Genomic DNA, 16,656 nt, shown 5'->3' with positions numbered 1-16,656 from the left:
AGGAATGATAACTAGAGAAATGACAAAGGTGCTCTACTTATTGAAAGCAGAAGGAAAACAATGTGCTTTATAAACTGTCATTGGTGGTGGAGTAGTAGCAATTCAATAGAATAAGAAAACAGGCAGGTTATTAATGGAGAGCCAGGATTGACTTCCTCACTACAAAGAAAAGCCACAGAGAGATTAATCTAAATAATTTTATGCAAAGTTTTAATGAAAACTGTTTAACTTTTAAAAATTTCCCTGTACTTAATATTATCTGGACCTGAATTGTTTGATCAACTTTTTTTTTTTTTTTTGAGACAGATTGTCACTCTGTCGCCCGAGTTGGAGTGCAATGGCATGACCATGGTTCACTGCAGTCTTGACTTCCCGGGCTCAGATGATGCTTCCACCTCAGCCTTGCAGGTAGCTGGAACTACAGGCATATGCCACTATTCCCAGCTAATTTTTTGTGTTTTTTTGTAGAGACGGGGTGGGGTCTTGCTGTGTTGCCCAGGCTGGTCTTGAACTGCTGGATTCAAGCTGTCTGCCCACCTTGGCCTCTCAAAGTGCTGGGATTACAGACATAAACCCATCGCACCTGGCCAACATTTATTTTTTAATGTTGTATTTCAGAGTATGTTTTAGTTGGTTGCAAAAAATGCCTTCAGGATAGAAGAATTAACCTGATAGTTGTTTGGAGCTAAGGTTATCGGTACTTTTATTAGACTTTATAGGTATGATCAGCCCTGTTATTTTATAGTTTTTCTTGAGAATTCAATTTCTTCACAAAGAATCCACTGAATAACATTGTACCACATAAGCAGAGTAGTCCATTTGAACTTAGTTATAAATGGTTACAAAATACATTATCGTCTCTTATTAATCAGTACATATTAAGTCTTTCTCCCAACCCACACTTATGCCAAACACCATTTTTAGACACTGATGTTACAAAGATGTTCTTTCTACATTTTTTGGTAAAAATTTTCAGTAGTGAAATAAGGAATACATTTAACTGGCTGGGCATGGTGATTCCTGTAATCCAAGCACTTTGGGAGGCTGAGGTGGGTGGATCACTTGAGGCCAGGAGTTTGAGACCAGCCTGGCCAACATGGTGAAATCCTGTCTCTACTGAAAAAGAAAATACAAAAATTAGCCAGGTGTGATGGTACACGCTTGTAATCTCAGCTACTAGAGAAGCTGAGGTATGAGAATCGCTTGAACCCGAGAGACAGAGGTTGCAGTGAGCCAAAATCACACCACTGAACTCCAGCCTAGGCAATAGAGCAAGACTGTGTCTCAAAAAAAGAAAAAAAAAAAAAAAGGAAATGCATTTAACTGTGTGAAGTAAGGTTCTCATATTGTCTCAGAGATGTTTGCCTAGTCACCAAACATCAGTGAATTTATTGGTCACATACATCATTAACTACATTGCTTCCCCTCTTTGAAGTAGTACACTTATTAAATAACACTTTTACAGGAACTCTGATTTTGCTGTCATGGAAAATAGAATGTAGAGGAAATAGACTTTTGAAATACTATAAGAACCTCTGTGTAGTTAATGGATTTCTATTTTCAGTAATGAAGGTTTTTCCTGAAAAATTTAAACTATCTTTGTATGACTAGAGTGTAGCACGATAGTTGGCATTAACGTGGGTAAGAGAGAGTGGTTGCCTTGAACGTTACATGCAACCTGCTTCTTTCTAAAAACCCTAATTATATCACATTCCATCTTGCAATCTTTGCTAGAATAGATTTTGCACGCTTTCCCGCCCTATTATTATTATTATTATTTTTTATCTTACCCTTAGATTGTCTAATACTGGCTTGTTGGCCGGGTGGGGTGGCTCATGCCTGTAATCCCAGCACTTTGGGAGGTCGAGGCAGGCAGATCACTTGAGGTCAGGAGTTCGAGATCAGCCTGGCCAACATGGTGAAACCCTGTCTCTACTAAAAATACAGAAATTTGCCTGGCATAGTGGCACTGCCTGTAGTCCCAGTTACTTTGGAGGCTGAGGCAAGAGACTGACTTGAACCTGGGAGGTGGAGGTTGCAGTTACCCAAGATCATGCCACTGCACTCTAGTCTGGGTGACAGAACAAGACTCCATCTAAAAAAAAAAAAAAAGTCAAGTGGCCTTTAAATTTGTGTTTCTGAGTAGGACATTAAATGACTGCCCTATTAAGTAAACACTTGCTATTTTGGTTCACTTGTTGTGTCTTAAATGGAAAATTCAGGTTAATGACAACAGATGTAAAAGATTAATACTAAAGGTAGTGACAAGTTATTCGCAAAGTATGTGGATATCTAACCTTTATATTTATTTCTGTTTCCCTTTGCTATAACAATAGAAGCATGGATGGTTAAATTTAAATCAGGAGGTAATCCAGAAACCATTAGTATTTACCTTTGTTAAAAGGAACATCACATTCTACATCCATAAAGGCAGATTTTTAACATTGATCCTGGCTGCCCATTAGAATCACCTGGGGAGCTTGTAGGTGAGGTGGCAAGGGGAAAGTTCTGGGCTCCTTCATATTTAACTGGTCTGAGATTGGGCTCAGGCATTGATACATTTGAAAAGCTACCAAGGTGAATCTAATGGGCAGCCAAGTTGGAGAACTTCTAATATATCTCTTTCAAAACTGACTTTGTATTCTTCTCCTTATGTTACCTTCTGGTAGGTTTCCCCATGCCAAGATGGGAAAAAATTATGTACCTATGTAATCAACAAAACAGAGTACGAATGATGGAGAGTTAGTTGAAAGAGCATCTTTTTTTTTTTTTATAATATGTAACAGCTGATTGCACACCGCTGGCATCACATTCCTTGAAGCCTTCTCAAGTGGATCATCTCTATTTCCATAGAGAAGGGCTTATCTAACCTGTGGCCCCCAGGCCACATGTGGCCCAGGACAGCTTAGGATACAGCCCAACACAAATTCATAAACTTTCTTAAAACATTATGAGATTTATTTTTGCGATTTTTTTTTAAAGCTCATCAGCTATCATTAGTGTATTTTATGTATAGCCCAAGACAATTCTTCCATTGTGGCCCAGGGAAGCCAAATATTGGACACCTCTAATGTAGAACCTTCATTATCATTATAAAGGGTTTCATTCTGGACATTTATTTTTGCCCACCCCTCACCCCCCTTACCATTTTCATCCAGTCCTGTGACTTTACATATGATCCTAGTGCTGATGACTTTAATATCACTAGCCTTCATATCTCCTCTGAAATATATCTGACATCTCTACTAAAAATCTAGTAGGCATCTCAAACTCTACATGTCTAAAATGAAATTCTTGAATCCCTGCCTAAAATCCTGTTCCTGTTCCATTTAGCCTCTCCTATCTTGGTGAATAACACTAGTGTCCCATTAGGCTAAATCCTTTGTGTCTTTCAGTTTCTCTGCCCTCTCACCCTGACCTCCATTGAAACCATCAGCAAAGATCATCTATTTCATCTCCAAAGTATAGCCTGATAACCCCCATGTTGGTTCCTGTCCACCTGGAAGTCTGTGATATAGTTTCTCTACTTCGATTCTTACCCCCTTCAAGATGGCCAGTATGAACTGTTAAAAATGCCTACCAACGTGTGTTACTCCACTCCTTAAACTTAGTTGCTTCTCAGTGCATTTCAAATAAAACTATACCCCCTTAAGATGCCTCTTTCTCTCTGACCCATTTTCCTGTTGTTTTTTTCTCTTTTAAATCTTTTAATCAAGCAGACATAAAATTATCATGTTTATCAATTCATTACATTAGTTTACACCCGCCTCCAGAATGTAAACTTCATGAATGTGGGGACCTTGTTTGTTCAGTTCACCACTGTCTGTATCCCTAGTGCCTACAACAGTGGATATAGTGAGTACTAAGTAAATGTTTGTTGGTTGAATGAATAAAATGATTATATGAGTAGGAATGGAATAACATCTGTGGTATGCATTTATCAATTCCCATAAAGAAATTAGTAACTTAAAGCTAGGTTAAAGCTGTTTAGCTATTATCATAACTTTTTGTTCCTAGAGTTTAAGTGGGTTAGGGCCTGATTTGATTAGACTACATCAAGGTAGAAGTTTTTCAATAGTTCCTCTTGATTTTTATTGGCAATATAAAATTCAGAAATGAGGATAAAACAGATGATTTGAAACTCATATGGATAGTCATTTTTCTATAAAAGTTCCGTTATCATTAGTTTAACTATTAAACATTTAAGTATTAAGTAACAGTTTATATTTTATTATTATTATTATTATTATCATTATAGATAGGTAGATAGCTGGAATAAAGATCCTACATCACCCAGATCCTGCCCCCATCCCCTAGAGAAGACAATGCAAGGCGCTTGGTTGACATTTTTACTGAAACAGCTAAAACCCTTCATTGCCTAAAACCAACGCTTTCCTTACATCCATCCTGAAGATCAAACCTGAATCTCTTTTTATCAGTGCTAAGGAGGGGCCACTAAGAGCCTAACTACCCAAAGTGGAGGGGTCCCAGTGGAGATTTATTTAAAACTTTTCCCAGAAGGCCCCACCTCTGGAAATGACCATTCAGAATAGTAGCATTTGTTCTCTTTGGATGAAGAGGAAGAGTTTGAGGATTGGTGAAGAGAAACTGTTAGTTCCTGTTGGAGGCCAGCATACTCCGAAGATATCATTATTTAGATATCTTGCCCATTTTTAATGCAGCAGAGTACTAGCAATTTTTTCTTTCTTATAGAATTACTTTTATCCAGGTCAGTCACTGTAGTTCCTGAAATGATGATTGGTGTATCTGGAAGATACTCATGAGTGATTCATGGGATGATTGTATTTCCCTTTCATTCATTTAGCCATGACACATTGAGGTCATCTTAAAGTAGCAGATTGTTATCTTCATCTAGCAAAAACAGATACATCTTAATTGTTACAAAATGCGAATTAGACACAAAATAGATCTTCCTCAGATCCCTTCTAAAGTATATATATACTTATTAAAAAATGAAAAGAATGTCATTATTAGATGATTACTCCAAAGGTCTGTCCCATGGTGTAGGATTTAGAAATGCTGTTATATGAAGACCCCAAAATAAAATATTTGTCAAGTCTTGCATTTCATTGATACCAACTGATGAATTTTCTGTTAGAATAATAGTAATCACTGTAGAAATCCAAGTACCACTACTTCTAAAGTATTCTTAATATGAGGAAGAAATGCAGAATTCTTAATCGTTGCTATTTTTTTCTTTTCTGCTCTTCTTTAGGTATTCTAATCTGATTTTGAACTTGTTTTCCTTGATGGTTGATGCAAACGTTCCAGATATTGCACTTGAACCAGATAAAACTGTGAAAAAGGTAATTTTTAAGTAACATAAATGAAGAGCTCTTCTGTATAATTTTTCCATATTCCAGAATACAACAACTTCTCGAGTCTCTGCAGCCAGTTTTATCCCTTTCCTTGTTCATGCCCACAGTCACATGAACAGGTTCTCATATCTGGAGACACAGCTTGCTTGCTACTCCAGCCCTGCAGTCACAGGGAGGGGGAAGCAGCAGCCCAAAGCTTAAAGAACTGAGCACAGTTTTCAGCTATTGTCCATCATAGGGAGGATTTATTTTAAAATTGAATTTAGCCAAGTTAATTGCCAGCTACAATGGATCTTCACAAGAACACAACAGAATTCATAGTCTCTCTAACATATCATTTGGAATATCTGTTCTCTCTCCCTTTTTTTTAATAACTAGATGTGTGATAAACAGAAAATGTGACACTAAGCCAATGAAAAAATAAAACAATCCGTAGAAACACCCTGAGATGACCCATGACCACAGAAAAAGACTTAAAGCAGCTGTTATAAATGTCCATGCACCTAAGGGAAAATAAATGCATAATTACTGAACAGATAGGACTATCAATAGAGACATTAAAACTAGGAAGAAAGAACAAAATGAAAATTATGGAACTGAAAGTACAGTAGCTAAAATGAAATACTAATTGGGTAGTATTAACAGCAGATTGAGTTATGGCATTAGAAGTCAGTGAACTTAAAGATAAATCAATAGAAATTATTTAATTTACTTCCACACCTTCACTGCCTGTGGAGGAACAGGAAGGATGTCAGTCACTGGCAAAATAAACTAAACTAGATCTTCTCATATGTCTCCATTCGTATAGAATTTCCTTGTATCCCTGTAAAGGACTACTTCAATAGGTCTGTAGTTTCCAAAGATGGGGAAAGTTTTTTTTAGTTCATATTTAAACTTGTGGTTGATTTACAATAGCCTTAAGTATTAGAACAATTAGCATATGTGTTAAGAATCTTAAGAACCTAGAGGACAGTCTAACATAAGTCAGTAAATCTGGTACCAAATAACTATTTATATACAGTTAACCCTTTGGTATAAAAGAGAATATTTTCATATTTGGTAAATAACATTTTATTTTTATGCCAAGTGTATACCTTCTCTTTGTAATTCAGGCACTTATGTAAGTATGCAAGCTTTGATAAGTTGGGCTAAAGTTTATTTTGATTCTCCTGCTCTGTAGATTTTTTATGTCCTTAAAAATAGTTCCAAAATTGTCAGATATTCTCTCTGTAAGTAGAAGTTAAGGAAATCAAAAGATCGAACTTAAGGAATACGTTTGTCATTATCTGGGATCCAGAAATGAGAGAGCTAGTTCACTGAAGATACAGCCTTAGATGTTCCTCCACCAAGTTGTTCTTGTCTTCAATTTTTACATTTACCTCTCTTTTACCTCCCCCTATTTTGCGGCTCAAGCACTCTCAGATCACCTGGTATACCTCCAGTACAGTGAAGAGACAAGGGCACTGAGCTGAGGCTATGGATTGTTGCACTGTTTATCCTTTCTTCTTTGTAGCTTTCTAGTAGTGAAACCCTATACTTGAAACACTAAACGTGGACCACACTTTATCCACTTGGAATCCCCATTTTCTCCTAGCATGTCTTTGAGAAGTATATGTGGGTTATTTACAAGAGAAAGGAGTAGTCTGTAATGGTTGTGTGTGGTGGTGTGGGATTGTCTGGAAGCATGTGCCAGTTAAGCGTCCCTGAGCTGGCTTCATGAGTTTTCTGTACCTCAATTTCTGCATATTATCGATGAGATACTGTCTACTGTATGTTTGCCTATCAGTCGGATGAAATGTTGCGTGTATAATACTTGGCATGGCATTTTGCACAAAGTAGTTCTTCAATAACATTGACTTTTATGTATATATAAAATATACGCACATAAATATACATACTAGTTTTTCTACTTCTTAATGCTACTGAAAATCAACTGTAGCTTTAAATAAGACTAAAAAATTTATTTTATCTTTGGAAATGATAGACCTATTGATGTAGTTTTGTGCAGGGATATAGGGAAATTCAATAGGAAAGGAAACCTTAGAAGATCACATTTAGTTTATTTTATCAGTGATTGACATTGTTCCTGTTCTCATATAGACACTGAAGGTATGGGAGAATATTAATATAATCTCACCTTGCTTCATCCAATTCACAAGGAATAACAGGGATAAAGTGGGTTATTAACAAATAATGCCACAATTTAAATCATATATAGTAACTCTAGATTTTAGATTCAAAAAAATAAGGCACACCTTTAGTTAAAAGAGCAGTTTTTCTGTTTTTGAGATGTAGGGCCCTAAGAAATATTTCTTATTTTCTTTTCTTTTTTCTTAAAAACTGTTTACAACCAACAAGAATGAGGTGATATACAGAGCATATAACAAAAACAGCAAACTTCCACACTCCAAAGAATGCCATTCAGAATTCAAATAAGTTACAGGTCATTTATTTGCCATAGCAATGTCTCATGTTACCTTATAATGTCTGCATCAGTTTGATTCTGTCTGTTCAAAATATGCCCTATTTTTCTTCATTGTAAAGACTAAGAGTGTTATCTTATAGGTTCAGGATAAATTCCGTTTAGACCTGTCGGATGAAGAGGCTGTGCATTACATGCAGAGTCTGATTGATGAGAGTGTCCATGCTCTTTTTGCTGCAGTGGTGGAACAGATTCACAAGTTTGCCCAGGTAAGTTCTCTGAGTGCAGTGCATTTTTCTCACCTTCTCCATGTACTGCCCCAGAGTCCTTGGAGAGCCATGCATTTCTCCTGCCAGTTGATATCTTTTCTGTTTCTCTGTCAAGTCTTTTTGACATCTCACCAGCCAGATGAAGTGAATCGTGTTTCACACGTTACTAATTCCAAAACGTCTGCTTTTCTCAGTAATGACTAACTTCTGGAGCACCAGCATAGGTATTTTTGTTCTTTGTAGTCAGTGGTGATTATACGTCCTCTTGAGATTGATTTTGGATCCAGCAGAGGCCATGGCAATTGAAACTTGGACACTTGTTGGGTTTTGGTGAATGATGAAGTGCTGGGAAAGTTTAGAAGCTAAGAAAAGCAGTCCACATCACACACCAGAAAGGTCTATCCATAGACTTACTATTAGCAGTATCCACAGATAAGTGAGGGATTACCCCTTCATGGTAAACTTCAGATTTAAAACCCATTTTAATTATTTGTGTAATAAGGATGACTATGAAAATGGTTAGCAAATGGAAAAATTAGGCTGCTTTTTTCTTCTATGCCCTCATCTTCTCTCCTGTGAACTCCTTCCTGGTGTTACACATTCACTTAATGATTTTCCTAATCATCCAAGCTCAAAGCTTGTCTGCTTTGAATTTTCCCTCAGCCAGTGACCAGTATTTCACCAAGCCATCTTTGTTTCTTTAATCTTTTTAACCCATTTTTTTTTTTTTAACTTTATGATACCTAGTTGTGTGCAGTTTCCTCATTGCCTAACAGTGAAGTCCAATCTCTGGCAACTTAAGGCCTTCTAGAATATTGTGTTCTATGCTGCTTTCCAAGCTGTTGTGTAATACTCTCTCTAAATATTTTGTTCTCTTTCATCATAGTGACAACTTTGCTGCTGTCATTTCTTCAGCCCGGAAATCAGTCTTCTTAATAGTGTATCTTCTGTAAACTTCTACATGCCAAAATCCAACCTGTCCTCCAAGAGCTCTTAATGCTCTTTGATTCATCTTTCTCTAAATTTATATATATTTTCTACCTTTATTACGACTTGCACTTACGTTTTGCTTTCTTTTTTTCCTTCCCCCCACCCCCCACTTTTCCCACATTAGCTGATGTTTTGCTTTTTATTATAGATATTTAGATTCCTGGGGCCGGGCGCGGTGGCTCACACCTGTAATCCCAGCACTTTGGGAAGCCAAGGAGGGCAGATCACGAGATCAGGAGATTGAGACCACCCTGGCTAACACAGTGAAACCCCGTTTCTACTAAAAATACAAAAAATTAGCCAGGCATGATGGCGGGTGCCTGTAGTCCCAGCTACTCGGGAGGCTGAGGCAGGAGAATGGCATGAACCTGAGAGGCGGAGGTTGCAGTGAGCTGAGACTGTGCCCCTGCAATCCAGCCTGAGCAACAGAGGTAGACTCTGTCTCAAAAAAAAAAAAAAAAAAAGAAAGAAATATTTAGATTCCCTTATAACTCCTCAAATACAGACTTCCTGAAGGCTGGGCTTTGTCTGTCAGTCACCTAGTAGTGCAATGCCTTATATACTTAAAAAATATTTAATGAACATAAAGGAATTCCTGCCTCTAGATGTTAGCTTATACTCTTTTTCTAGCTCAATAAAAAGGTGTTTTTCCCGAACACCAGTCTTGATCATATTTTTATTACAAGGGCCGCCTCAGGGTCTGCTTCATGGGTCATTAATTGTAACCAATCATTTGTTGAGAATAAATTGTGATTCAAATAGTACGTGACTCATCAAAGTCAACCAGCTAGCTAAAGCCACGTGGATCTTGCTCTACATATAGCAGAGCAGAATATTTTAGAGGTATAGGGGAAAAAATGCCAGAGAGATATCATGACCACTTGACATCTGTGACAAACAAGGGACAAAACCAAGACTTAAACCCAAATATTTTGACTCCCATATTTAGTATTTTTTAAACCAGATCTTTTCAGTGTCTTGCTCATCACTATACTATATTAGTGTCAATCAAACTTTTCCTGGCCACGGCCCATCTCTCTGTGTGTACACCTTATTTTTTTCTTTTTTTAAGCTCAACTAGTTACAACATGCTTGAAGTCAGAAACTCTTAACTTCTGTGTCTGCATTTCTGTGGCAAATGTAGACCATTATAGTTGGTCATTTATATTTTATCTTACTCCATCTCTATCTACAAGTGTAGAAATATCTCTCCTTCATGGGTTTTCCTTATTCCATACTTGTAGATTCTGGTTTTTCTCCTTTATTTTCCTGGAGAATTATATAATGGAGCTAAAACTCCAAACTTGAAATTAGTGCTGCTGCCTAACACTCAATTTCAGTAATCTATAGCTACACAAGCACCTCCAGTCTTAGTAGCTGAAAAAGCAATAATGATTTGTTATTTCTTAACTTAGGATGCTTCAGTCAGGAATTTAGCTAGAGCCCAGCTATGAGATTTTTTTGTTTGCTGTAACATTAACTGGCTTCACTCCTTCAGCTATATTCGACTGGTAGTTGGGTTTGTCTTGGAGGTCCAGCAAAGCTCCACTCAACAGGTCTGGCAGTTAGGTGTTCTCTGCATGGACTGTCTCTCTCCACCTCCTCTGTCATCATTTCAGACTCCTGCCCAAACTGCTGCTCTACAGCACGGTGACTGATTTCCCCAAGAGGATATGAAGGCAGACGTGGCAGTCCTCCTAAAATAAGTCCCAAGAGCAGCCCAGATTCACAAAGAGAAAAAATAGATTCTTCCTCTTGACGGGAGGAGAGAGTTCCATATGCAGAAAAGAGAGGAATTAAGTAGCATCTTTGAAGATTTAACTGCCACTCAGCTAATGTGCTCCAGCTTAAAGTTGAGCCTTCAAGTTCTGTAAAATGAATTAGTGGCATGCTTTATTTTAGTGGTCTAGTTTTGAAATTCTATTGTTAACTTGCAAAAGATGCCCATTTTGCTTGCTGGATCTAAAAATAGAAGGACCATTTTTCTTTTTATTAAAAATGGAGGAGAAAAACAGGTTGATAAAAATTAGTAGTTTTTAGGGGAACCATAGTATTATTTAGGGGAGTAGTAATAGAAGGACTTTGGTTTACCAAAGTCTCTGGGCCTCGGTTTTCACACCTATAAAGTGATTGACATTGAGGTTAAAACATCCATTTTTGATATAAATTTAATATAATGTCAAAGGTTAATTGCTTTACAAAGCTAATGTTGACTGCTGCAAGGGTTAGTAAATGAAATCTGCCTCTCCCCTCTCCCCATCTTGGGGATGGTTACATTGTGAAAGTTGCTGAGAGCTCTTTGAGTTATTGGCATGTACCTATTCTTCTATTCATAGAGAAAATATAATATGAATGGCAAAACGAATTGGTAAAATTGCAGTGGGCATGCTTTTAAATTAGACATTGGAGGGATCGTTTTATACACATTAACAGATTATTATAATTCTTGAGAAGAAACATTAAGTCTGTTTTCTAGGTTCCTGTTTTCTAGTTCTTCATTAAAATAGTAGATACGATATAGAAATCCTGTAATTAACATTACTTTAGCCTTGGTTGTTACAGGCTCTTTTGGACTAGGATAGATTGTTGATAACCTTGATAATCAAAGTTATTGCCACATGAAAATAAGAGTTAAGAACAAATATTTGAATTATTCTAACAGTCTAAGGATCACCATCTTAGATTTGTAAAAGTGGAGGTTTATTGCAGCATGAATATGTAGATGAACTTTTTAAATATCATTTCTTAGCTCTCCAATTTATAGTGATTGACATAGTGTTTGGGACAATAACAGCTTCACCATTTATTAGAATGTATTTCATACAATGCTTCCCCATTTTTAATTAAATAACCATTACTGTGATAATACAAGTATGTTTTAGTGTTATCCCTATTTTATAGATGAGAAAACTGAACCACATAAAAAGTTGTTTTCAGCCAGGCTCAGTGACTCATGCCTGTAATCCCAGCACTTTGCAACGCCGAGGCAGGCGAATTACATGAGGTCAGGAGTTTGACACCAGCCTGACCAACATGGTGAAACCCTGTCTCTACTAAAAATACAAAAATTAGCCAGATGTGGTGGTGGGCACCTGTAATCCCAGCTACTCGGGAGGCTGAGGCAGGAGAATCACTTGAACCCAGGAGGCAGAGGTTGCAGTGAGCCAAGATCACTCCACTGCCCTCCAGCCTGGGCAACAGAGCGAGATTCTGTCTCAAAACCAAAAAATTAATAAAATAAAATAAAACTTGTTAGTTATTTGTTCTAACTTATCAGACAGATTCAGTTCTTTTTTACCAGAATTTCATATTCTTTATCCTAAGGGATGAACTTGAAAATGTTCGTGATATTTCTTAGATTTCCTTAAATATATAATTTGTGCTCCAAAATAAGAGTTACCTATGGATGTTTAATTTTACTGGAACTTGTTTAGGCACTGAAGCATACATGGGATACTAAATGAGGTCTTAGCTTCATACAAATCTTTTCAAATAACAATTATAAAAGCATAATTGTTTCTTAATTGATCTCTGGAGTTTATTTTCTCTTTGAAACTCACATATCTACATACATTGTGTAAGTATTGATACTAATAAATCACATAGGCATTCAAATTCAGATGACCAACATTTATTTTTTTGTCACTTGTAGCCATCTATTATAATGATGCCATATTGTTAATCGATTTATGGTAATTTTAGTACGTTCTCATTAATCATTATGGATAGTAGAACCAACTTTTTAAAAAATGGGAGTAGATTGATACATACTTACAAGAATTACAGATATTTCAGCATAAAAGAAACAACATTCAAAAAGAAGACTAAGAATTACTAGATACAACTATATCCAAATGCTACAAAAGCTTGTTTTCTTTCAGCATGCAATTCCTTAGGAAGGGTAGAGATTAAACACTGCAATATTTGTTGCCTAGCAACACCCACGTATTAGTGATACAAATTTTCCACTTTTATTTTGGTCATTGTCTTTGAAATTGCATCATTGTAACCCTTCTCTATGCCAAAATGATCTTTTTTGGCATCTTGTTCTGTCACCCCCCCCTCCCCCACTGGAGTGCAGTGGTGCAATCATGGTTCACTGCAGCCTTGACCTCCTGGGCTTGAATGATCCTCCTGCCTCAGCCTCCCCAGTAGCTAGGAGTACAGGTGTGCACCACCATACCCAGCTAATTTTTAATTTATTTTTTGTAGAGATGAGGTCCCACTATGTTGCCCAAGCTGTTCTCGAACTGCTGGCCTCAAGCAATCCTCCTGCCTCGGCCTTTTGAGTGCTGGGATTACAGGCACGAGCCACCATGTCTGGCCTTGAACTGATCTTTACAGTGCTTTCGAGTGTTGTATACGTGGGAAAGATAGAGGTCATATAGTTTGGGTCATGTACAGTTGCACAAGTAGGCCTTTCACTGGTGATCTCTTACACTGCAGTCCATTTCCTGTTTCTGCTTTTCCCTGTCATCCTTCTTTTTCATTTATTGGTAGTAAAAATCTTGAGAAAAGGATGTGGTTTCCAGTAATGTTAATACATACTAAATCTAGTGAATTAAATCTTGGCAGATTAACTAGAGACAGAGGTTTTTGTTTTTCAGAATGACTGTAAAAAAATAAATAACCAATAGATTGGGTTCAGAAGGTTCAGAAGTTCCAGCTCAAGATGCTAGGAACATAGCACTGCTGTCCATTTAAAGGGAATCCTTACTTAGCACTTGTGGTGTTCAAGGAGGAAAAGCACAGGTCTTGGCAGAGAGACACCTGATTCTATAGTCAGTTATTCTTAAGTTAGAGACCAGTTGCCTTTAGCTTAAGGGAATTCAACTATATATATTTGGGGCGGATTTCAAAACAAAAGAAACAAAAAAAATGGAAGGAGGAAAATGGTGTGGTTATTCTGCTTGAATTTCCCCTAAAGAATACATGTCCTCTAAGGAATGTGACAGTGGCTCTCTCAAAAGTGTTCCAGATATCAAGTGCCTCTCATGCATAACATAGCATCTTGCTGTGCTGAATGTGATCCCAAAATTGAAAATTCTGAGTGTTTGGTATCTATATCATAGTTTCTAAGTGCACACCATTTGCTGCTTAACCAGAGAAACAGGGTTTTCCTGTGTCATTGCTGAGGGAAAAGCTTCTGATTTTGGACTTTTTAAGAGATACATGTCTCTAATGTGCTGTCTCCTCAAGGGCTTTTCTTGAGTAATTTTTTTTTTTTAATTTGTATTCCTGTTTTTCCTTTCTGTGTTGACTTTAGCACCTAAACCTAGTGTAGAGTGATTTCACTTTATCTGCTGTCCTCTTTCGTCATCTTTAAGAAGGCAACCTTCTAGGTCAGTGAGTGATTCTCTTGGTTTTCAGAATTGGGAACTAAGACCATTCAAGCCCATTTCTCCTTGTATTTCTCTAGGTAAAGTATAAGCATTTTCTGTGTTCAGAGTATGTATAAAAACATTTACCTTAGGTTTATGTGTATAGTCACAGCACCTTTGACAGTTAAGAAATCAGTACTTGTGCTGGTGTTAACTCTTCCATGTTTTAGTTACTTGAAAGTCGCTCTTTCCTGGGTTAGTGGAATTTTGTTTTTGTTTTCATTTTTAAGCTTTTGAATAGTAAATGTAACAATAGTAAATGTTTAGATATACTTACAACCCTAGTCTGTTAGTCTTAAATATACCATAATGTATTTTCGTTTGATGAACTTTGTTTAAAATTTGATCTTACATGATACATCAGCAAAGCTAGTTCTGTTTTAGGACCATACATAGCTAATACTGTTTTTGGAAAAGGAGAACTATCACACACAGGAATTTTTGTTTATGTTTTTTTCTTCAATTTATTTAAAGTCCTTACTCCCAGACTTGTAGTATAATTTTGGGTCTTGATTTCAGGTGAACAGATAAGTAGAAAATAAACGATATCATAATTCTTTAATGAGAATATACTCTTTTAACAAACATATAATTGGCCTTAATAATAAAAATGTTGATAAAACTCTAATTTGTGAATTTATTATTTCCTGCTGTAAATATTAAGTGGCATTTAGTATTTAGTTGTGAAATCGATACATAAGTATGTAGATGCAAAACAGAACTAAACTATTGCAGGTTTAAAGCATTACTAGTACTCGTATGTTAAATATAAGTACAAATCTTTTTATATGTGTGTTTTGTTTTTATAGCATTACTTTATTCATACTAACTTTCCATTTTTTTTTCTTTTGGTGACCCACTTTTGCCTCATATTCTCTCTTTGTACTTTTTTGAAACTTCCCTTTTTATGTAAATTGACCACTAACACTGAATTCCGTTTTGCAAATTGAAGCTCTTTCCCCTTTCATGTTCCCTCATACGTGCCAGACTAGAGAACATGGGATGCTCTCTAGTTTTAAATTGTGTTTTACTTAAGTACCTTCCCATGAGGTTGAAAGCCATGTAGCCTTGAGTACTCAAATAGCCATGTACAAAGGTAAAAAGTTCATATCACTCAGTATATGTAATTCATATAGTCTCCCTTTATATTTAGTTCTTCTTATTTTACCACTTTAAACAAGTGTGACTCTTTTTATAGTAACTAAAATTTGTTTGGAACCTCAGGTTTTATCCTACTTTATAGATGCAAAATTGTGACCTAAAAAGAAGAGAAAAATCATCATTTCTGAGTTTCCATTTTTAGGGACCTCATTTTATCATTAGGAATGAAGAATAGCAGTGTAAAATATTTCAGTGAACAAAACAAAAAGTATTGATTTGGGGGTCAAATAGAAATCCTTTTAATTTAAAACAAATTATTTTTAATTTAGTAATTAATTTTCTAAAGAATGAGATGATTCCCTTACCAGTGGCTTAAGTAAATAATATAACACCAATATATCACACACAGCTTTTTTTCATTCTGTCTCCCAGATCTAATTTATTTGAATTTTTCTTGGCAGAAATAACAACAGGAAAAAAAAATCATTAATAGCAAAGTATTGAACATTTAAATGTGCCAGGAATTATGTAAAGTTCTTTCTGTGTATCAACTCTAATTCTCACACCTGTGAAGTAAGTGTACTACAAGTTATGTTTTACAGATGAGAAAACTAAGGTTAATAGATGACAAAGCCCAGATTCAAACTCAAAATATTTTGAGTCCCAGATCTAGTCCTATATTTATAAGTAATAATATGTATATAAATACATAACATACATTTATATATATGTATTTTTATATAAATGTTTATATATAAAATATTTAGTAATTAGTGTCTATTTCCAGTCACCAGCTGCATTAGCCCTTACCAAGAAAGCCAGCCTGTCCTTTGAAGCCAGACTTTGACTTCTCTGTAGCATGAAAGTCCTCTGTGGCCTCTTATTCCATTAGAAGGCTGTTTCATCTGCATTGAAAATCTGTTCTCTAGTGTAGTCACCTTCATCAGTGATCTTAGCTAGATTGTAGATAACCCGTGTGCAGTTTCTCCATCAGCACTGGCTGCTTTACCTTGCATATATATATATACACACACACACATTCATACACACACACACACACACACACACACATACATATATCAAAGTCTTAATTTAGAGACGTGAATAGCTTTTGTGAGTAGTGAGTTTTTAAAATTTTACTTGTAAATTTAAAT

General features: G+C 36.2%; 1 protein-coding gene across 12 annotated transcripts in view; it reads left to right on the top strand.

The window, feature by feature from the left end:
• PIK3C3 (phosphatidylinositol 3-kinase catalytic subunit type 3) overlaps nucleotides 1-16,656 on the top strand; it is a 763,308-nt gene that overhangs the window by 106,470 nt on the left and 640,182 nt on the right. For all 12 annotated transcript variants that reach the window (XM_063645758.1, XM_063645868.1, XM_063645688.1 and 9 more), the window contains 2 exons: nucleotides 5,237-5,327; nucleotides 7,905-8,030. In XM_063645758.1, coding sequence (XP_063501828.1) covers nucleotides 5,237-5,327; nucleotides 7,905-8,030 — 217 coding nt within the window. The remainder of the gene's footprint in view (nucleotides 1-5,236; nucleotides 5,328-7,904; nucleotides 8,031-16,656) is intronic.

The sequence above is a fragment of the Symphalangus syndactylus genome, chromosome 1 (genome assembly GCF_028878055.3).
Source record: "Symphalangus syndactylus isolate Jambi chromosome 1, NHGRI_mSymSyn1-v2.1_pri, whole genome shotgun sequence".
Classification (NCBI taxonomy): Eukaryota; Metazoa; Chordata; class Mammalia; order Primates; family Hylobatidae; genus Symphalangus; species Symphalangus syndactylus.
This window is presented reverse-complemented; position numbering and strand designations above follow the sequence as displayed.